The sequence below is a fragment of the Coregonus clupeaformis genome, unplaced genomic scaffold, assembly GCF_020615455.1.
Source record: "Coregonus clupeaformis isolate EN_2021a unplaced genomic scaffold, ASM2061545v1 scaf4074, whole genome shotgun sequence".
NCBI classification, from domain to species: Eukaryota; Metazoa; Chordata; class Actinopteri; order Salmoniformes; family Salmonidae; genus Coregonus; species Coregonus clupeaformis.
In genome coordinates this window covers 3,160-23,998 of record NW_025537528.1, presented here as the reverse complement: position 1 = coordinate 23,998, position 20,839 = coordinate 3,160, and the positions used below count along the sequence as shown (strand labels likewise).

Sequence of the window (20,839 nt, the reverse complement as noted above, 5' to 3'; positions counted from 1 at the left end):
TTAAGGAAGCAACGTCAACTCCTTTACAGTGGTGACTAGTGACTCGGATCTACAGTTGCCCTCAGCTCAACGCTGGGGGTCGCTGTTGTAAGTTTGAGGGGTGAATGTAGCACATCGAGATGTGTGAAAATCACTCCTCAGTCATAAGTGTCCTTGCTTGTACCGTTAAATTGCTAGCTTTTGAGTGGCGCGACGGGTAGAGACTATTGAGCGAGGACGGTCACGTGTGTTTGTAATGCAGAGGTCCTGAGTTCGAGCCAGGTATGTGGCTAATTGGGGGAAAGTAGTACTCGCTAAGCAAGCAGCGTGACGTTCTTTACTCAGATAAATTCAAGCTGACATAGTCTACTTCATATTCAGTTAGTTTTGAAATAAAAAATATAGATGTATTTTTTTGTCCATTTCATACAACTTGATTTTATGTGGCATAAACAAAAGCACAACATTTTGCAGTAAAAAAAGATGAGACACGTGTGTGAGAAGTATTTGTGTTGTCTCATAAACTTTAAGTATAATTTCATGTGATATATTCCTTTCCACACTGGAACAGTGGTAAGGTATCTTCACTGTATGTATTACCTCATGGTCTTTCAGGTGCCCTAACTGAGTAAATAAATCATTTCACACTAGGAGCATCGCTAACGTTTCTCTATGGTGTGGATTCTTTCATGCTCTTTCAATTGCCTTAATGAGGTAAATCTCTTTCCACACAGGGAGCATTGGTAAGGCTTCTCTCCTGTGTGTATTCTCTCATGCATTTTCAGATTCCCTAACTTGGTAAAACTCTTTCCGCACTGAGAGCAGTGATGAGGCTTCTCACCTGTGTGTATTCTGTTATGCATTTTTAGACTCCCTAACTCTGTAAAACTCTTTCCACACAGGGAGTAGTGGAAAGGCTTATAAAAAAAAAAATTGGTCATTTAGCAGACGCTCTTATCCAGAGCGACTTACAGGAGCAATTAGGGTTAAGTGCCTTGCTCAAGGGCACATCGACAGATTTTTCACCTAGTCGGCTTGGGGATTAGAACCAGCGACCTTTCGGTTACTGGTACAACGCTCTTAACCACTAAGCTACCTGCCGCCCTGAGTATGTCCGCTCATGTTTTTTCAGGTTGCTTAACTCGGTAAAACTCTTTTCACAAAGGGAGCATTGGAAAGGCTTCTCTCCTGTGTGTATTCTCTTATGTTTTTTCAGGCTCCCTAACTCTGTAAAAGTCTTTCCACAGTGAGAGCAGTGATGAGGCTTCTCGCCTGTGTGTGTCCTTTCATGCCTTTTCAGGTTCCCTAACTCTGTAAAACTCTTCCCACACTGGGAGCAGTGATGAGGCTTTGCTCCTGTGTGTGTCCTCTCATGTCTTTTCAGCTTGCTTAACTCTGTAAAACTCTTTCCACAAAGGGAGCAGTGGTAAGGCTTCTCTCCTGTGTGTATTCTCTCATGTATTTTTAGGTTCCCTAACTCGGTAAAACTCTTTCCGCAAAGGGAGCAGTGGTAAGGCTTCTCTCCTGTGTGTATTCTCTCATGTCTTTTCAGGTTCCCAAACTGGGTAAAACTCTTCCCACAGTGGGAGCAGTCGTGTCGTCTTGCTGGTTTGGACGTCTCTGGTTCTGGTTCCTCTGAGTCTGGTCTTTCTCCTGCCGAAGACAGAGTGTTTATTTAAACAGAGAGACCTGAATAAAACACCAATTAAAACACTATTGAACTTCACTGTTGTTATGCGAAAAACGTGGCATAAGCAAACATTTCTGTTCAAACAGATGTAGAAGGGGTCTTAGAAAATAGTCTGAAAAGGTACTAGAAATGGGCCTGCATCAAAACACTTTAATGTTGAAGTAAATACCACTGCCAACTAATATCAACACTTAAATTGAGTTATTTTCCTTCTGTAAGTTTAAAGAGATTCTCTGGTACATTTTAATCCTTTGTTTCTGAAAGTAGTGCTCATTAGCCAAAAGGTGTCCCTGAAAATGGTGTACTACGTCACGTGCAGATTTGTACACCACGTCATCACTCTCTCTGTCTGCTCTGCTGTGGGTGAATGATGAGCCTCTTAATAGCATCACTCATATGGCGAGGGGCTGAAGCTCATTGGTTGAACTTGAATTGTTAGGGGCTGGCCCACGTGGGGGGAAATGTAGTGAAAATGGCACAGCACAAGTTCCAGAAAAACAGTCGCTTTCAAGCTAGGAATTTCGTGGCTAATTGAGGTAAGACATTAATTCTGCTCATAGATTATGCATGTATGAACTACACAGACACATCCAGCCCAAAGCGGGAGGTTTAAAAAAATACTTATTAGTCACCAAAGTTCTGGAGCATGATACTGCAGTACAGCGGGGAAAAAAAGTATTTAGTCAGCCACCAATTGTGCAAGTTCTCCCACTTAAAAAGATGAGAGAGGCCTGTAATTTTCATCATAGGTACACGTCAACTATGACAGACAAATTGAGATTTTTTTTCCAGAAAATCACATTGTAGGATTTTTTATGAATTTATTTGCAAATTATGGTGGAAAATAAGTATCCCTCATTGACTCAAGTGTTACCTGAAATACAGTATAGCAGAGTAAAAAATATATATACAGTAACATACAAATGACAGACCTCTACATGCTTTGTAAGTAGGAAAACCTGCAAAATCGGCAGTGTATCAAATTCTTGTTCTCCCCACTGTATATGTATATATATTTATATATATTGTAAAGTGGTTGTCCCACTGGCTATCATAAGGTGAATGCACCAATTTGTAAGTCGCTCTGGATAAGAGCGTATGCTAAATGACGAAAATGTAAATGTAATTACTGTATTTTACTGTACTTTACTGAACAATACTGTCCTGAACAATACACTACTGTACTGAACTCTACTGAACTGAACTCTACTGAACTGAACTCTAGTGTACTGATCTCTACTGTACTGAACTCTACTCTACTCTACTGAACTCTCTACTAAACTCTACTGTACTGAACTATACTCTACTCTACTGTACTGAACTCTACTCTACTCTACTGTACTGAACTCTACTCTACTCTACTGAACTCTACTCTACTGAACTCTACTCTACTGAACTCTACTATACTCCTCCTACCAAGTGGCGTGGCGAGAAGCTGTCTCCGCACCACGTGCTCTCACCACTGGTGTCCCCCAGGGCTCAGTTCTAGGCCCTCTCCTATTCTCCCTATACACCAAGTCACTTGGCTCTGTCATATCCTCACATGGCCTCTCCTATCATTGCTACGCTGACGATACACAACTAATCTTCTCCTTTCCCCCTTCTGATAACCAGGTGGCGAATCGCATCTCTGCATGTCTGGCAGACATATCAGTATGGATGACGGATCACCACCTCAAGCTGAACCCTGGCAAGACGGAGCTGCTCTTCCTCCCGGGGAAGGACTGCCCGTTCCATGATCTCGCCATCACGGTTGACAACTCCGTTGTGTCCTCCTCCCAGAGTGCGAAGAGCCTTGGCGTGACCCTGGACAACACCCTGTCGTTCTCCGCTAACATCAAGGCGGTGACCCGATCCTGCAGGTTCATGCTCTACAACATTCGGAGAGTACGACCCTGCCTTACACAGGAAGTGGCACAGGTCCTAATCCAGGCACTTGTCATCTCCCGTCTGGATTACTGCAACTCGCTGTTGGCTGGCCTCCCTGCCTGTGCCATTAAACCCCTACAACTCATCCAGAATGCCGCAGCCCGTCTGGTGTTCAACCTTCCCAATTCTCTCACGTCACCCCCCTCCTCCGCACACTCCACTGGCTTCCAGTTGAAGCTCGCATCCGTTACAAGACCATGGTGCTTGCCTATGGAGCAGTGAGGGGAACGGCACCTCCGTACCTTCGGGCTCTGATCAGTCCCTACACCCAAACGAGGGCATTGCGTTCATCCACCTCTGGCCTGCTGGCTCCCCTTCCTCTGCGGAAGCATAGTTCCCGCTCAGCCCAGTCAAAACTGTTCGCTGCTCTGGCACCCCAATGGTGGAACAAGCTCCCTCACGACGCCAGGACAGCGGAGTCGCTCACCACCTTCCGGAGACATTTGAAAAAAGTGTAAAGTGGTTATCCCACTGGCTATAGGGTGAATGCACCAATTTGTAAATCGCTCTGGATAAGAGCGTCTGCTAAATGACGTAAAATGTGCCCTTGAGCAAGGCACTTAACCCTAATTGCTCCTGTAAGTCGCTCTGGATAAGAGCGTCTGCTAAAAGACTAAAATGTAAAAATGTAATACTCTACTGTACTGAACTCTACTGTACTGAACTCTACTGTACTGAACTCTACTGTACTGAACTCTACTGTACTGAACTCTACTATACTCTACTGTACTGAACTCTACTGTACTGAACTCTACTGAACTGAACTCTACTCTACTGTACTGAACTCTACTGAACTCTACTGTACTGAACTCTACTGAACTCTACTGTACTGAACTCTACTGTACTGAACTCTACTGTACTGAACTCTACTGAACTCTACTCTACTGAACTGAACTCTACTCTACTCTACTGTACTGAACTATACTCTACTGTACTCTACTGAACTGAACTGAACTGAACTCTACTCTACTGTACTGAACTCTACTGTACTGAACTGTACTGTACTGAACTCTACTGTACTGTACGTTTGATCTCTACTGTAAACTTCAAGAGAATCTACTGAACCTGTACTTTAAAGTCCAAAAGCTATACCAATGGCAGATTGCCCCTTTAACATTTTTTACAGTACTGAACAACATATTCAAGTGTAGAACTTAAGCAGAATAACTCTTCAAAACGACACATTAGTTCAACAACTGCAGAGTTTGTGCCCCTGTTTCTAAGACAGTACTCACTGTAGCTGCTTTTAGCAACGCTGCTGTATTTTTCACTAGCGTTGAAAACAACAACTAAACAGCCCGCAGGAAGCCAGAAGTTAAATCAAATTCAATGTTAACTTACTGTGCCGGTGGGCTGGACTGTTGGTCCTTAAAACGGGAGGAATTTGAGACAAAAGATCTAAAGGAACGTATTATTAAACAGACTTTCCAAACACACTTCATCTCTGCTTTCCTCATGTCAAAATAAAAGTCCCCCACAAGTTATAATTTTTTTGTGCACATTGGCACACGTGCATGACTTTTATTTTGACAAAAGGAGCTATACTCACTGGTGTTAATCAGATCTTGTTCAGTCTCCTCCTCCTCCTCTTCCACTCTAGAAGGCGCTTTCTCTTCTTTCACTGTAACATCCTCCTCCTCGTCTTTCAATGTGATAGCCTCCTCTTCCTCCTTTATAGTTTTGAAAACCTCTTCCTCCTCCTCTTTCACTCTCAAAGCTTCTACCTCCTCCTCTTCTATTGTGACAGCCTCTATCTCCTCTTCCTCTTTTACTCCAAAAGTGTATTTCTCTTCTTTCACTGTAACATCCCCCTCCTCGTCTTTCAATGTGATAGCCTCCTCTTCCTCCTTTATCGTCTTGAAAGCCTCTTCCTCCTCCTCTTTCACGACAATGTTCAGCCCCAGAGCTTCTTTCTCCGTCCAGCAGACCTCCTCTTCTTTAGCAGGATAGTAGTTTAGTAAACTCATGGTCGGGGATGTTAGCTAACTAGCTAGTTAGCATTAGCACCTAGCTTATTGCTAGGTTGAGTATCAATCACAACAAATTGAAAATTACGTTTAAGTTAACTAGTAGATACGTAAACAGAATTGTGTTTAAAACACTGAGAATAATATGTCTAAAGCGCTTAAATGTTTCGGTTTTATGTTGACTAGAAAGCTACCGAAGTGGTTAAATAAACAGCTTTGTTGTTGAAGTATTCCGTCCACTAGATTATACGTCACGCAAGAAGCATCAACTGAAAGACTCACATCGCCATCTGCTGACTGGAGTGTGTAACGCAGTTAAAAATATATTCACTACATTGATTATTCTGGCAAACAATTTCATAAAAAAACATTTCAAAATTAGCACAATGTTTTGTCTGACTTCTTAGAGACAATACTTTTCTCTATGCAGACTTAGACCTGAATATGAATATGTACATTATCAATAAATACTAGAATAGTAATTGTTAAAACAATTATCTGTTCTTTTTCCCATCTAGATCAAATCACAATTTAATTAAAGTGCAGTTAACAAAGTCACAACACGTTTTACAGAGAAAAAATAAGACAGAAAGCAATAGTAGTAAACCAAATCAAAATACAGTGAAAACAGAGAAATCAATAACAGAGAGACAGCATACATAGAGATAGGCCACGCCCCTCTGACCCACCCTGTGAAATATATAGGAAATATATTAATATATACTGAACAAAAATATAAACGCAACATGTAAAGTGTTGGTTCCATGTTTCATGAGCTGAAATATCCCAGACATTTTCCATATGCACAAAAATCTTATTTCTCTAAAATGTTGTGCAAAAATGTGTTTACATCCCTGTTAGTGAGCATTTCTCCTTTGCCAAAATAATCCATCCAACTGACAGGTGTGGCATATCAAGAAGCTGATCAAACAATATGATCATTACACAGTTGCACCTTGTGCTGTGGACAATAAAAGGCCACTCTAAAATGTGCAGTTTTGTCACACAACACAATGCCACAGATGTCTCAGAGGGAGTGTGCAATTGGAATGCTGACTGCAGAAATGTCCACCAGAGCTGTTGCCAGAAAATGTAATGTACATTTCTCTAGCATAAGCCGCCTCCAACATCATTTTAGAGAATTTGGCAGCACGTCCAACCAGCCTCACAACCGCAGACCACATGTAACCACGCCAGCCCAGGACCTCCACATCCGATTTCTTCACCATCGGGATCATCTGAGACCAACCGCCCAGACAGCTGATGAAACTGTGGGTTTGCACATCCAAAGAAGTTCTGCACAAACTGTCAGAAACCGTCGAGGGAAGCTCAACTGCATGCTTGTCGTCCTCACCAGGGTCTTGACCTGACTGCAGTTCGGCGTCGTAAGGGACTTCAGTGGGCAAATACTCACCTTCAATGGCCATTGGCACGCTGAAGAAGTTTGCTCTTCAAAGATGAATCCCGGTATCAACTGTACCGGGCAGATGGCAGACAGTGTGTATGGCTTTGTGTGGGCGAGCGGTTTGCTAATGTCAACGTTGTGAACAGAGTGCCCCATGCTGGCGGTGGGGTTATGGTATGGGCAGGCATAAGTTACGGACTACGAACACAATTGCATTTGATCAATGACAAATTTGTATGCACAGAGATACCGTGACGAGATCCTGAGACCCAATGTCGTGCCATTCATCTGCCCCCAATCACCTCAGCATGATAATGCACAGCCCCACGTCTCAAGGATCTGTTCATAATTCCTGGAAACTGAAAATGTCCCAGTTCTTCCATGGCCTGCATACTCACCAGACATGTCACCCATTGAGCATGTTTCGGATGCTCTGGATCGATGTTCGGTGACAGAAACAACAAACAAACCAAAAAGGAGAGAACCAAAATGGAACAACACAGAACAGTACAGGACAATACAGGAGTTTAGAATACAGGACAATACAGGAGTTTAGAATACAGGACAATACAGGAGTGTAGAATACAGGACAATACAGGAGTTTAGAATACAGGACAATACAGGAGTTTAGAATACAGGACAATACACGAGTGTAGAATACATGACAATACAGGAGTTTAGAATACAGGACAATACAGGAGTTTAGAATACAGGACAATACAGGAGTTTAGAATACAGGACAATACAGGAGTTTAGAATACATGACAATACAGGAGTTTAGAATACAGGACAATACAGGAGTTTAGAATACAGGACAATACAGGAGTTTTAGACACATGGGATGGTAAAACATGAGGGAGACCAGTATGACAGGAGTGTAGAATACAGGACAATACAAGGGGGCAGAAAAGCACAGCGGCTGGATGGATAATGGATGGAGAATGGATGGATAATGGATGGATAATGGATGGAGAATGGATGGAGAATGGATGGATAATGGATGGAGAATGGATGGATAATGGATGGATAATGGATGGATAATGGATGGAGAATGGATGGATAATGGATGGAGAATGGATGGAGAATGGATGGATAATGGATGGATAATGGATGGATAATGGATGGATAATGGATGGAGATTGGATGGAGAATGGATGGATAATGGATGGAGAATGGATGGAGAATGGATGGAGAATGGATGGATAATGGATGGAGAATGGATGGATAATGGATGGAGAATGGATGGAGAATGGATGGAGAATGGATGGAGAATGGATGGAGAATGGATGGAGAATGGATGGATAATGGTGACTTGATCACATGGGAAGCAGCCAGTCAGGGTCAGGTGGGTGGACAGGTATCTGGATCCAGGGCCAGTGGAACCCTTTCCACAGAGGGTTCTACATTGAACCCAAAAGGGTTCTACATGGAACCAAACGGGGTTCTTTAAATGGTTCTCCTAAGGGGACAGCCGAAGAACCCTTTTGGAATACTTTTTTCTAAGAGTGTAGAGGGTTTTTAAACAGGATCATGGATGGGCTTAAGCATCTGCCTCTGGTTCCAAATGTTGCATCTGGTAAGCATCTGCCTCTGGTTCCAAAGGTTGCATCTGGTAAGCATCTGCCTCTGGTTCCAAATGTTGCATCTGGTAACCATCTGCCTCTGGTTCCAAAGGTTGCATCTGGTAAGCATCTGCCTCTGGTTTCAAATGTTGCATCTGGTAAGCATCTGCCTCTGGTTCCAAATGTTGCATCTGGTAAGCATCTGCTTCTGGTTCCAAAGGTTGCATCTGGTAAGCATCTGCCTCTGGTTCCAAAGGTTGCATCTGGTAACCATCTGCCTCTGGTTCCAAAGGTTGCATCTGGTAACCATCTGCCTCTGGTTCCAAAGGTTGCAGGTTGAATCCAGCGATAGAAACTTGTTGTTTATATTTTCGTTTTAAGCCTATCCCAAACCTTAACCTTAACCTTAACCATTCAGAGTTAATGCCTAACCTTAACCATTCTGAGTTAAAACCTTAAAAATTTGGAGTTAACGTTAAATGTTATGAAATTTGATGTTTGGAACAACTTCATAATTTGATGTTTGAGAAATGTCTAATTCTGACGTGAGACTGTGAGAGCTCTACAAAAAAGGTCTATACTGCTCCTACATGGTGTAACAATACATAACGTTGATGTATATGAATCAAATCAAATCAAATCTTATTTGGTCACATACACATATTTAGCAGATGTTATTGCGGGTGTAGCGAAACGCTTGTGTTTCTAGCTCCAACAGTGCAGTAGTAGCTAATCATTCACAACAATACACACAAATCTAAAAGGTAGAAGAACGGAATTAAGAAATATATAAATATTAGGACGAGCAATGGCGGAGTGGCATTGACTAAGATACAGTAGAATAGAATAGAATAGTATATATAGTACCAGTGAAAAGTTTGGACACACCTACCCATTCCAGGGTTTTTCTTTATTTTTACTATTTTCTACATTGTAGAATAATATTGAAGACATCAAAACGATGAAATAACACATATGGAATCATGTAGTAACCAAAAGAGTGTTAAAATATATTTTATATTTGAGATTCTTCAAAGTAGCCACACTTTGCCTTGATGACAGCTTTGCACTCTCTTGGCATTCTCTCAACCAGCTTCACCTGGAATGCTTTTCCAACAGTCTTGAAGGAGTTCCCACATATGCTGAGCACTTGTTGGCTGCTTTTCCTTCACTCTGCGGTCCGACTCATCCCAAACCATCTCAATTGGGTTGAAGTCGGGTGATTGTGGAGGCCAGGTAATCTGATGCAGCACTCCATAACTCTCCTTTTTGGTCAAATAGCCCTTACACAGCCTGGAGGTGTGTTGGGTCATTGTCCTATTGAAAAATAAATGATAGTCCCACTAAGCCCAAACCAAATGGGATGGCGTATCGCTGCAGAATGCTGTGGTAGCCATGCTGGTTAAGTGTGCCTTGAATTCTAAATAAATCACAGACAGTGTAACCAGCAAAGCACCCCCACACCATAACACCTCCTCCTCCATGCTTTACGGTGGGAAATACACATGCAGAGATCATCCGTTCACCGACACTGTGTCTCACAAAGACACAGCGGTTGGAACCAAGAATCTCCAATTTGGACTCCAGACCAAAGGACAAATTTACACCGGTCTAATGTCCATTGCTCATGTTTCTTGGCCCAAGCAGGTCTCTTCTTCTTATTGGTGTCCTTTAGTAGTGGTTTCTTTGCAGCAATTCGACCATGAAGACCTGATTCACACAGTCTCCTCTGAACAGTTGATGTTGAGATGTGTCTGTTACTTGAACTCTGTGAAGCATTTATTTGGGCTGCAATTTCTGAGGCTGGTAAATCTAATGAACTTATCCTCTGCAGCAGAGGTAACTCTGGGTCTTCCATTTCTGTGGCAGTCCTCTTGAGAGCCAGTTTCATCATAGCATTTGATGATTTTTGCGACTGCACTTGAAGAAACTTTCACAGTTCTTGAAATGTTCCGTATTGACTGACCTTCATGTCTTAAAGTAATGATGGACTGTTGTTTCTCTTTGCTTATTTGAGCTGTTCTTGCCATAATATGGACTTGGTCTTTTACCAAATAGGGCTATCTTCTGTATACCACCACTACCTTGTCACAACACAACTGATTGGCTCAAATGAAATTTCACAAATTAACTTTTAACAAGGCACACCTGTTAATTGAAATGCATTCCAGGTGACTACCTCATGAAGCTGGTTGAGAGAATGCCAAGAGTGTGCAAAGCTGTCATCAAGGCAAAGGGTGGCTACTTTTGAAGAATCTCAAATATAAAATATATTTTGATTTGTTTAACACTTTTTTTTGGTTACTACATGATTCCATATGTGTTATTTCATAGTTGTGATGTCTTCACTATTATTCTACAATGTAGAAAATGGTAAAAATAGAGAAAAACCCTTGAATGAGTAGGTGTGTCCAAACTTTTGACTGGTATTGTTTGCTGTCTCTCTGTTTTTGATTTCTCTGAATTTTGATTTGTTTTTTTCCTATTGTTTTCTGTCTTATTTTTTCTCTATAAAGTGTGTTGTTACTTGTTTTAACAATTACTATTCTAGTATTTATTGATAATGTGCATATTCATATTCAGGTCTATGTCTGCGTAGAGGAAAGTATTGGCTCTAAGAAGTCAGACAAAACATTGTGCTAATTTTGAAATGTTATTTTATGAAATTGTTTGCCAGAATAATCAACTTTTAACTGCGTTATCGACTCCAGTCAGCAGATGGCGATGTGAGTATTTCAGGAGATGCTTCTTGCGTGACGTATAATCTAGTGGACGGGACACTTCAACAACAAAGCTGTTTATTTAACCACTTCGGTAGCTTGCTAGCCAACATAAAACCGAAACATTGAAGCGCTTTAGACATATTATTCTCAGTGTTTTAAACACAATTCTGTTTACGTATATACTAGTTAACTTAAAGGTAATTTACTTTTTACGTAAATGTAATTTACAATTTGTTGAGATTGATACTCAACCTTGCACTAAGCTAGGCGCTAATGCTAACTAACATCCCCGACCATGAGCTCACTAAGATACTCCCCTGCTAAAGAAGAGGAGGTCTACTGGACGGAGAAAGAAGCGCTGGGACTCAACATTGTCGTTAAAGAGGAGGAGGAAGAGGCTTTCAAAACTATAAAGGAGGAAGAGGAGGCTATCACATTGAAAGACGAGGAGGAGGATGTTACAGTGAAAGAAGAGAAAGCGCCTTCTAGAGTGGAAGATGAAGGAGAGGAGGAGGAGGAGACTGAACAAGATCTGATTAACACCAGTGAGTATAGCTCCTTTTGTCAAAATAAAAGTCATGCACGTGTGCCAATGTGCACAAAAAAATAATAACTTGTAGGGGACTTTTATTTTGACATGAGGAAAGCAGAGATGAAGTGTGTTTGGAAAGTCTGTTTAATAATACGTTCTTTTAGTTCTTTTGTCTCAAATTCCTCCCGTTTTAAGGACCAACAGTCCAGCCTACCGGCACAGTAAGTTAACATTGAATTTGATTTAACTTCTGGCTTCCTGCGGGCTGTTTAGTTGTTGTTTTTTTCAACGCTAGTGGAAAATACAGCAGCGTTGCTAAAAGCAGCTACAGTGAGTACTGTCTTAGAAACAGGGGCACAAACTAAATTAACTAAGTGGTTTCGTTTCCAGATTCTCTTGAAGCCTCTTACAGATAAATAACCAACCTACAGTTCAGTAGAGTTCAGTTCAGTACAGTACAGTTCAGTAGAGTATAGTTCAGTAGAGTATAGTTCAGTAGAGTAGAGTTCAGTATAGTATAGTTCAGTAGAGTAGAGTTCAGTATAGTAGAGTTCAGTAGAGTAGAGTTCAGTATAGTATAGTTCAGTATAGTACCGTTCAGTATAGTATAGTTCAGTAGAGTATAGTTCAGTAGAGTATAGTTCAGTAGAGTAGAGTTCAGTATAGTAGAGTTCAGTAGAGTAGAGTTCAGTATAGTATAGTTCAGTATAGTACAGTTCAGTATAGTATAGTTCAGTATAGTTCAGTATAGTATAGTTCAGTAGAGTAGAGTTCAGTATAGTATAGTTCGGTAGAGTAGAGTTCAGTAGAGTAGAGTTCAGTAGAGTAGAGTTCAGTAGAGTAGAGTTCAGTAGAGTAGAGTTCAGTATAGTACAGTTCAGTATAGTATAGTTCAGTATAGTACAGTTCAGTATAGTAGAGTTCAGTATAGTAGAGTTCAGTAGAGTAGAGTTCAGTAGAGTAGAGTTCAGTATAGTTCAGTAGAGTATAGTTCAGTAGAGTAGAGATCAGTAGAGTAGAGATCAGTAGAGTAGAGTTCAGTATAGTTCAGTAGAGTATAGTTCAGTAGAGTATAGTTCAGTAGAGTATAGTTCAGTAGAGTAGAGTTCAGTAGAGTAGAGTTCAGTAGAGTATAGTTCAGTATAGTACAGTTCAGTAGAGTATAGTTCAGTAGAGTATAGTTCAGTATAGTAGAGTTCAGTATAGTATAGTTCAGTATAGTACAGTTCAGTATAGTAGAGTTCAGTATAGTAGAGTTCAGTAGAGTAGAGTTCAGTAGAGTAGAGTTCAGTATAGTTCAGTAGAGTATAGTTCAGTAGAGTAGAGATCAGTAGAGTAGAGTTCAGTATAGTTCAGTAGAGTATAGTTCAGTAGAGTATAGTTCAGTAGAGTATAGTTCAGTAGAGTAGAGTTCAGTAGAGTAGAGTTCAGTAGAGTAGAGTTCAGTAGAGTATAGTTCAGTATAGTACAGTTCAGTATAGTATAGTTCAGTATAGTTCAGTATAGTATAGTTCAGTATAGTACAGTTCAGTATAGTACAGTTCAGTATAGTAGAGTTCAGTAGAGTAGAGTTCAGTATAGTTCAGTAGAGTATAGTTCAGTAGAGTAGAGATCAGTAGAGTAGAGTTCAGTATAGTTCAGTAGAGTAGAGTTCAGTAGAGTATAGTTCAGTAGAGTATAGTTCAGTAGAGTAGAGTTCAGTAGAGTAGAGTTCAGTAGAGTAGAGTTCAGTATAGTATAGTTCAGTATAGTATAGTTCAGTATAGTATAGTTCAGTATAGTATAGTTCAGTAGAGTAGAGTTCAGTAGAGTAGAGTTCAGTATAGTTCAGTATAGTACATTTCAGTATAGTACGGTTCAGTATAGTATAGTTCAGTAGAGTATAGTTCAGTAGAGTAGAGTTCAGTAGAGTAGAGTTCAGTAGAGTTCTGTATAGTAGAGTTCCGTATAGTAGAGTTCCGTATAGTACAGTTCAGTAGAGTATAGTTCAGTATAGTATAGTTCAGTAGAGTAGAGTTCAGTAGAGTTCAGTAGAGTATGGTTCAGTATAGTATAGTTCAGTATAGTATAGTTCAGTATAGTATAGTTCAGTATAGTAGAGTTCAGTAGAGTAGAGTTCAGTAGAGTAGAGTTCAGTAGAGTAGAGTTCAGTATAGTATAGTTCAGTATAGTTCAGTATAGTATAGTTCAGTATAGTATAGTTCAGTAGAGTAGAGTTTAGTATAGTATAGTTCAGTAGAGTAGAGTTCAGTATAGTATAGTTCAGTATAGTACAGTTCAGTATAGTACGGTTCAGTATAGTATAGTTCAGTATAGTATAGTTCAGTAGAGTATAGTTCAGTATAGTATAGTTCAGTAGAGTAGAGTTCAGTATAGTATAGTTCAGTAGAGTATAGTTCAGTAGAGTTCAGTAGAGTAGAGTTCAGTATAGTATAGTTCAGTAGAGTAGAGTTCAGTATAGTTCAGTAGAGTAGAGTTCAGTATAGTATAGTTCAGTAGAGTAGAGTTCAGTAGAGTAGAGTTCAGTAGAGTTCAGTAGAGTATAGTTCAGTAGAGTAGAGTTCAGTATAGTATAGTTCAGTATAGTAGAGTTCAGTAGAGTAGAGTTCAGGATAGTATAGTTCAGTATAGTATAGTATAGTATAGTTCAGTATAGTATAGTATAGTTCAGTATAGTATAGTTCAGTATAGTATCGTTCAGTAGAGTAGAGTTCAGTATAGTATAGTTCAGTATAGTATAGTTCAGTATAGTATAGTTCAGTATAGTATAGTTCAGTAGAGTATAGTTCAGTATAGTAGAGTTCAGTAGAGTAGAGTTCAGGATAGTATAGTTCAGTATAGTATAGTATAGTTCAGTATAGTATAGTATAGTTCAGTATAGTATAGTTCAGTATAGTATAGTTCAGTATAGTATCGTTCAGTAGAGTAGAGTTCAGTATAGTAGAGTTCAGTATAGTATAGTTCAGTAGAGTAGAGTTCAGTAGAGTAGAGTTCAGTAGAGTAGAGTTCAGTAGAGTAGAGTTCAGTAGAGTAGAGTTCAGTAGAGTAGAGTTCAGTAGAGTAGAGTTCAGTAGAGTAGAGTTCAGTATAGTACAGTTCAGTATAGTATAGTTCAGTATAGTATAGTTCAGTATAGTACAGTTCAGTATAGTAGAGTTCAGTAGAGTAGAGTTCATTATAGTTCAGTAGAGTAGAGTTCAGTAGAGTAGAGTTCAGTATAGTATAGTTCAGTATAGTTCAGTATAATATAGTTCAGTATAGTATAGTTTAGTATAGTATAGTTCAGTATAGTATAGTTCAGTATAGTACAGTTCAGTATAGTACGGTTCAGTATAGTACGGTTCAGTATAGTACAGTTCAGTATAGTATAGTTCAGTATAGTACAGTTCAGTATAGTATAGTTCAGTAGAGTAGAGTTCAGTATAGTTCAGTAGAGTATAGTTCAGTAGAGTAGAGTTCAGTATAGTACAGTTCAGTATAGTACAGTTCAGTATAGTACAGTTCAGTATAGTAGAGTTCAGTAGAGTTCAGTATAGTAGAGTTCAGTAGAGTAGAGTTCAGTATAGTATAGTTCAGTAGAGTAGAGTTCAGTAGAGTAGAGTTCAGGATAGTATAGTTCAGTATAGTATAGTATAGTTCAGTATAGTATAGTATAGTTCAGTATAGTATAGTTCAGTATAGTATAGTTCAGTATAGTATCGTTCAGTAGAGTAGAGTTCAGTATAGTATAGTTCAGTATAGTATAGTTCAGTATAGTATAGTTCAGTATAGTATAGTTCAGTAGAGTATAGTTCAGTATAGTAGAGTTCAGTAGAGTAGAGTTCAGGATAGTATAGTTCAGTATAGTATAGTATAGTTCAGTATAGTATAGTATAGTTCAGTATAGTATAGTTCAGTATAGTATAGTTCAGTATAGTATCGTTCAGTAGAGTAGAGTTCAGTATAGTAGAGTTCAGTATAGTATAGTTCAGTATAGTATAGTTCAGTATAGTATAGTTCAGTATAGTATAGTTCAGTAGAGTATAGTTCAGTATAGTAGAGTTCAGTAGAGTAGAGTTCAGGATAGTATAGTTCAGTATAGTATAGTATAGTTCAGTATAGTATAGTATAGTTCAGTATAGTATAGTTCAGTATAGTATAGTTCAGTATAGTATCGTTCAGTAGAGTAGAGTTCAGTATAGTAGAGTTCAGTATAGTATAGTTCAGTAGAGTAGAGTTCAGTAGAGTAGAGTTCAGTAGAGTAGAGTTCAGTAGAGTAGAGTTCAGTAGAGTAGAGTTCAGTAGAGTATAGTTCAGTAGAGTAGAGTTCAATAGAGTAGAGTTCAGTATAGTACAGTTCAGTATAGTACAGTTCAGTATAGTATAGTTCAGTATAGTATAGTTCAGTATAGTACAGTTCAGTATAGTAGAGTTCAGTAGAGTAGAGTTCATTATAGTTCAGTAGAGTAGAGTTCAGTAGAGTAGAGTTCAGTATAGTATAGTTCAGTATAGTTCAGTATAATATAGTTCAGTATAGTATAGTTTAGTATAGTATAGTTCAGTATAGTATAGTTCAGTATAGTACAGTTCAGTATAGTACGGTTCAGTATAGTACAGTTCAGTATAGTATAGTTCAGTATAGTACAGTTCAGTATAGTATAGTTCAGTAGAGTAGAGTTCAGTATAGTTCAGTAGAGTATAGTTCTGTAGAGTAGAGTTCAGTATAGTACAGTTCAGTATAGTACAGTTCAGTATAGTAGAGTTCAGTATAGTAGAGTTCAGTATAGTAGAGTTCAGTATAGTATAGTTCAGTATAGTATAGTTCAGTAGAGTATAGTTCAGTAGAGTATAGTTCAGTAGAGTATAGTTCAGTATAGTATAGTTCAGTAGAGTAGAGTTCAGTATAGTATAGTATAGTTCAGTATAGTATAGTTCAGTATAGTACAGTTCAGTATAGTATAGTTCAGTAGAGTAGAGTTCAGTAGAGTTCAGTATAGTAGAGTTCAGTATAGTAGAGTTCAGTAGAGTAGAGTTCAGTAGAGTAGAGTTCAGTAGAGTATAGTATAGTTCAGTATAGTATAGTTCAGTATAGTATAGTTCAGTAGAGTATAGTTCAGTAGAGTAGAGTTCAGTAGAGTAGAGTAGAGTTCAGTAGAGTATAGTTCAGTATAGTATAGTTCAGTATAGTACAGTTCAGTATAGTTCAGTACAGTTCAGTATAGTTCAGTAGAGTAGAGTTCAGTAGAGTAGAGTTCAGTAGAGTAGAGTTCAGTAGAGTAGAGTTCAGTAGAGTAGAGTTCAGTATAGTAGAGTTCAGTATAGTAGAGTTCAGTATAGTATAGCTCAGTAGAGTTCAGTAGAGTAGAGTTCAGTATAGTAGAGTTCAGTATAGTAGAGTTCAGTATAGTATAGTTCAGTAGAGTTCAGTAGAGTAGAGTTCAGTAGAGTAGAGTTCAGTGTAGTATAGTTCAGTGTAGTATAGTTCAGTATAGTATAGTTCAGTATAGTACAGTTCAGTATAGTATAGTTCAGTAGAGTATAGTTCAGTATAGTTCAGTAGAGTAGAGTTCAGTAGAGTAGAGTTCAGTAGAGTAGAGTTCAGTAGAGTAGAGTTCAGTAGAGTAGAGTTCAGTAGAGTAGAGTTCAGTAGAGTATAGTTCAGTAGAGTATAGTTCAGTACAGTAAAATACAGTAAATTAAACAGTGCTCTAGTGTACTCTGCTATACTGTACCATGGACATCTGGTGTCTGTCAGTGCTCAGTGGGTGAGAGGGCTGGTTACAGTAAATGGAAATAAAAGGCTTGATTTTTTTGGTAACAGAATTATGACTTTTAATCACTTAATAATTCATAGACACAATGCATATCAGTAAAAACACTATACCTTATTGGTAGGTCTACTTTTACTTGTTACTATGTGAACTTTCATTATCCTCCCTCCTCAAAATATTTTAAAGATATGTGGGTTTTTGGTGACAGAATGACAAGGCACTGCCACTACTTTCTTAAAGACATGCTCCAGAACTTTGGTGACTAATAAGTATTTTTTTAAACCTCCCGCTTTGGGCTGGATGTGTCAATGTGTAGTTCATACATGCCTAATCTACGATCAGAATGAATGTCTTACCTCAATTTGCCACGAAATTCCTAGTTTAAAAGCGACTGTTTTTCTGGAACTTGTGCTGTGCCATTTCCGCTACATTTCCCCCCACGTGGGCCAGCCCCCTAGCAATTCAAGTTCAACCAATGAGCTTCAGCCCCTCGCCATATGAGTGACGCTATTAAGAGGGTCATCATGCACCCACAGCAGAGCAGAGAGAGAGAGTGATGACGTGGTGCACTAATCTGCACATAACGTAGTACACCATTTTCAGGGACCCCTTTTGGCTAGTGAGCACTACTTTCAGAAAAAAGTCCCAGAGAATCTCTTTAAACTTCCAGGAGTAAAATAACTTATCACAACTAAGTGTTGTTCGCAGGGGTCTTTACCTCAACATTATTGTTTTGATGCAGGCCCATTTCTAATAACAATAATTGACAAGAAATGTTTGCCTATGCCACAAATCCTTTGCATAATAAGAGTGAAGTTCAACAGTGTTTTCAATTAGTGTTTATTCAGGTATCTATGTTTAAATAAACACTCTGTTTGTGTTCGGCAGGAGAAAGACCAGACTCAAAGGAACCAGAGCCAGAGACGTCCAAACCAGCAATTCGACACCACTGCTCCGACTGCGGGAAGAGTTTTACCCAATTAGGGAAACTAAAAATACATGCGAGAATACACATAGGAAAGAAGCCTCATCACTGCTCTCACTGTGGAAAGACTTTTACCGAGTTAGGGAGCCTGAAAATACATAAGAGAATACACACAGGAGAGAAGCCTTACCACTGCTCCATGTGTGGAAAGAGTTTTGCCCAGTCAGGGAGCCTAAAAATACATGCGCGAATACACACAGGAGAGAAGCCTTACCACTGCTCCGTGTGTGGAAAGACTTTTATTGAGTTAAGCAACATGAAAAGGCATGAAAGGACACACAATGCTGAGAAGCCTCATCACTGCTCTCACTGCGGAAAGACTTTTACCAAGTTAGGGAGTCTGAAAATACATAAGAGAATACACACAGGAGAGAAGCCTTACCACTGCTCCATGTGTGGAAAGAGTTTTACACAGATAAGCTACCTGAAAAAACACGAGCGTACACACACAGGAGATACACCTTTCCACTGCTCCCTGTGTGGAAAGAGCTTTACACAGTCAGGGAGTATAAAAATGCATAACAGAATACACACAGGTGAGAAGCCTCATCAATGCTCTCAGTGCGGAAAGAGTTTTACCAAGTTAGGGAACCTGAAAAGGCATGAGAGAATACACACAGGGGAGAAGCTTTACCAATGCTCCCTGTGTGGAAAGAGTTTTACCTCATTAAGGCAATTGAAAAAGCATGAAAGAATCCACACCATAGAGAAACTTTAGCAATGCTCCTAGTGTGAAATAATATTTATTTACTCAGTTTGGTCACCTAAAAGACCATGAGGTAATACATACAGTGAAGATACCTTACCACTGTTCCAGTGTGGAAAGGAATATATCACATGAAATTATACTTAAAGTTCATGAGACAACACAAATACTTCTACCACACGTCTCATATTTCTTACTGCAAAATTGTGCTTTTGTTTATGCCACATAAAATCAAGTTGTATAAAATGGACCAAAAAAATACATCCATGTTTTTTATTTCAAAACAATAACTGAATATGAAGTAGGCTGTCAGCTTGAATTTATCCGAGTAAAGAACATCACGCTGCTTGCTTAGCGAGTACTACTTTCCCCTGATTAGCCACATACCTGGCTCGAACTCAGGACCTCTGCATTACAAACACACGTGACCGTCCTCGCTCAATCGTCTCTACCCGTCGCGCCACTCAAAAGCTAGCAATTGAGCGGTGCAAACATGGACACTTATGACTGAGGAGTGAGTTTCACACATCTCGATGTGCTACATTCACTCCTCAAACTTACAACAGCGACCCCCAGCATTGAGCTGAGGGCAACTGTAGATCCGAGTCACTAGGCATCACTGTAAAGGACTTCACTTTGCTTACTCACGCTTTGAACACACCGACTGTGTCATTGCGTTTTGGTACACCAGAAGTACATTCATTTCCAATGGAACGCTGCGTTTGCCTTGCAGCATTGTGTTGGAGAGGCAGTTGCAGTGCGTTCTGTGTGGTGCGTATGTTGGATTTATCGGAAGTATGCGTCCAACTGAATGCGTAAACGGGTTGACAGAAATGGTAGCAGAAGGTGAATGTTGAACTTTTGTTGCACACATATCTAGATGATGCTGCATACTGTTTTGCGCAAAAATACACAGTCGGTGTGTTTAAAGCCTTAAGGTTGCTACAAGCTTCACGAAGACTAAAGATTCGGAGCGTAGCGCAGTGTTGCAGTGTCGTTTGTTCTTCACAAAAGAGGCAGTTTCTTGTAATATGTTCCCGGCATTCGAGGTACTTCCTGAAAATTGAGACGTGCCACATCGTTAATTCCTTGCCCTTTCTCTGTGATATGATGACATTCTATTTTTAAAGCTACAATATGTAACTTTTTGGGCGACCTGACCAAATTCACACCGAAATGTGAATTATAGCTCTTTCATTCCAGTTGAAAGCAAGTCTTAAGAAGCTGTAGATTGTTCTATGTGTGCAATTTCTATGCTTCCCGTTTTGCAGTTTCATTTTTGCATCTTTTACTTTTGGTTTTGTACACCAGCTTCAAACAGCTGAATATACACTATTTGGGGTTATGGAAAATATATTTCACAGTGGTTTAGATGGTACAATCATTCTCTACACAATGACTGCTTGTTTTGTCACATAAACTGAAATGAGTTGAACTTTTAGAATTTTAGTAGCCAGGATATGGTGGAGCGATTTCTGCATAGTGCATCTTTAAGTTGATATGGGTGTGAATACATTGAAGCAGCATATCAAATTGACATAATGTTTTAGGTTCCACTGGAGAGTAGAATAATATTTATCCATCTTATTATTACACATGGGAGGAGATTTG

General features: G+C 39.4%; 1 protein-coding gene across 1 annotated transcript; it reads left to right on the top strand.

The window, feature by feature from the left end:
- Positions 1-11,250: 11,250 nt before the first annotated feature.
- Positions 11,251-20,540, top strand: LOC121562652 (zinc finger protein 239-like). Its single transcript, XM_045220505.1, has 3 exons — positions 11,251-11,258; positions 11,745-11,800; positions 18,426-20,540. The coding sequence occupies exons 1-3, from the start codon at positions 11,251-11,253 to the stop codon at positions 19,238-19,240; spliced, it is 879 nt and encodes a 292-aa protein (XP_045076440.1). The 3' UTR covers positions 19,241-20,540.
- Positions 20,541-20,839: the final 299 nt, after the last annotated feature.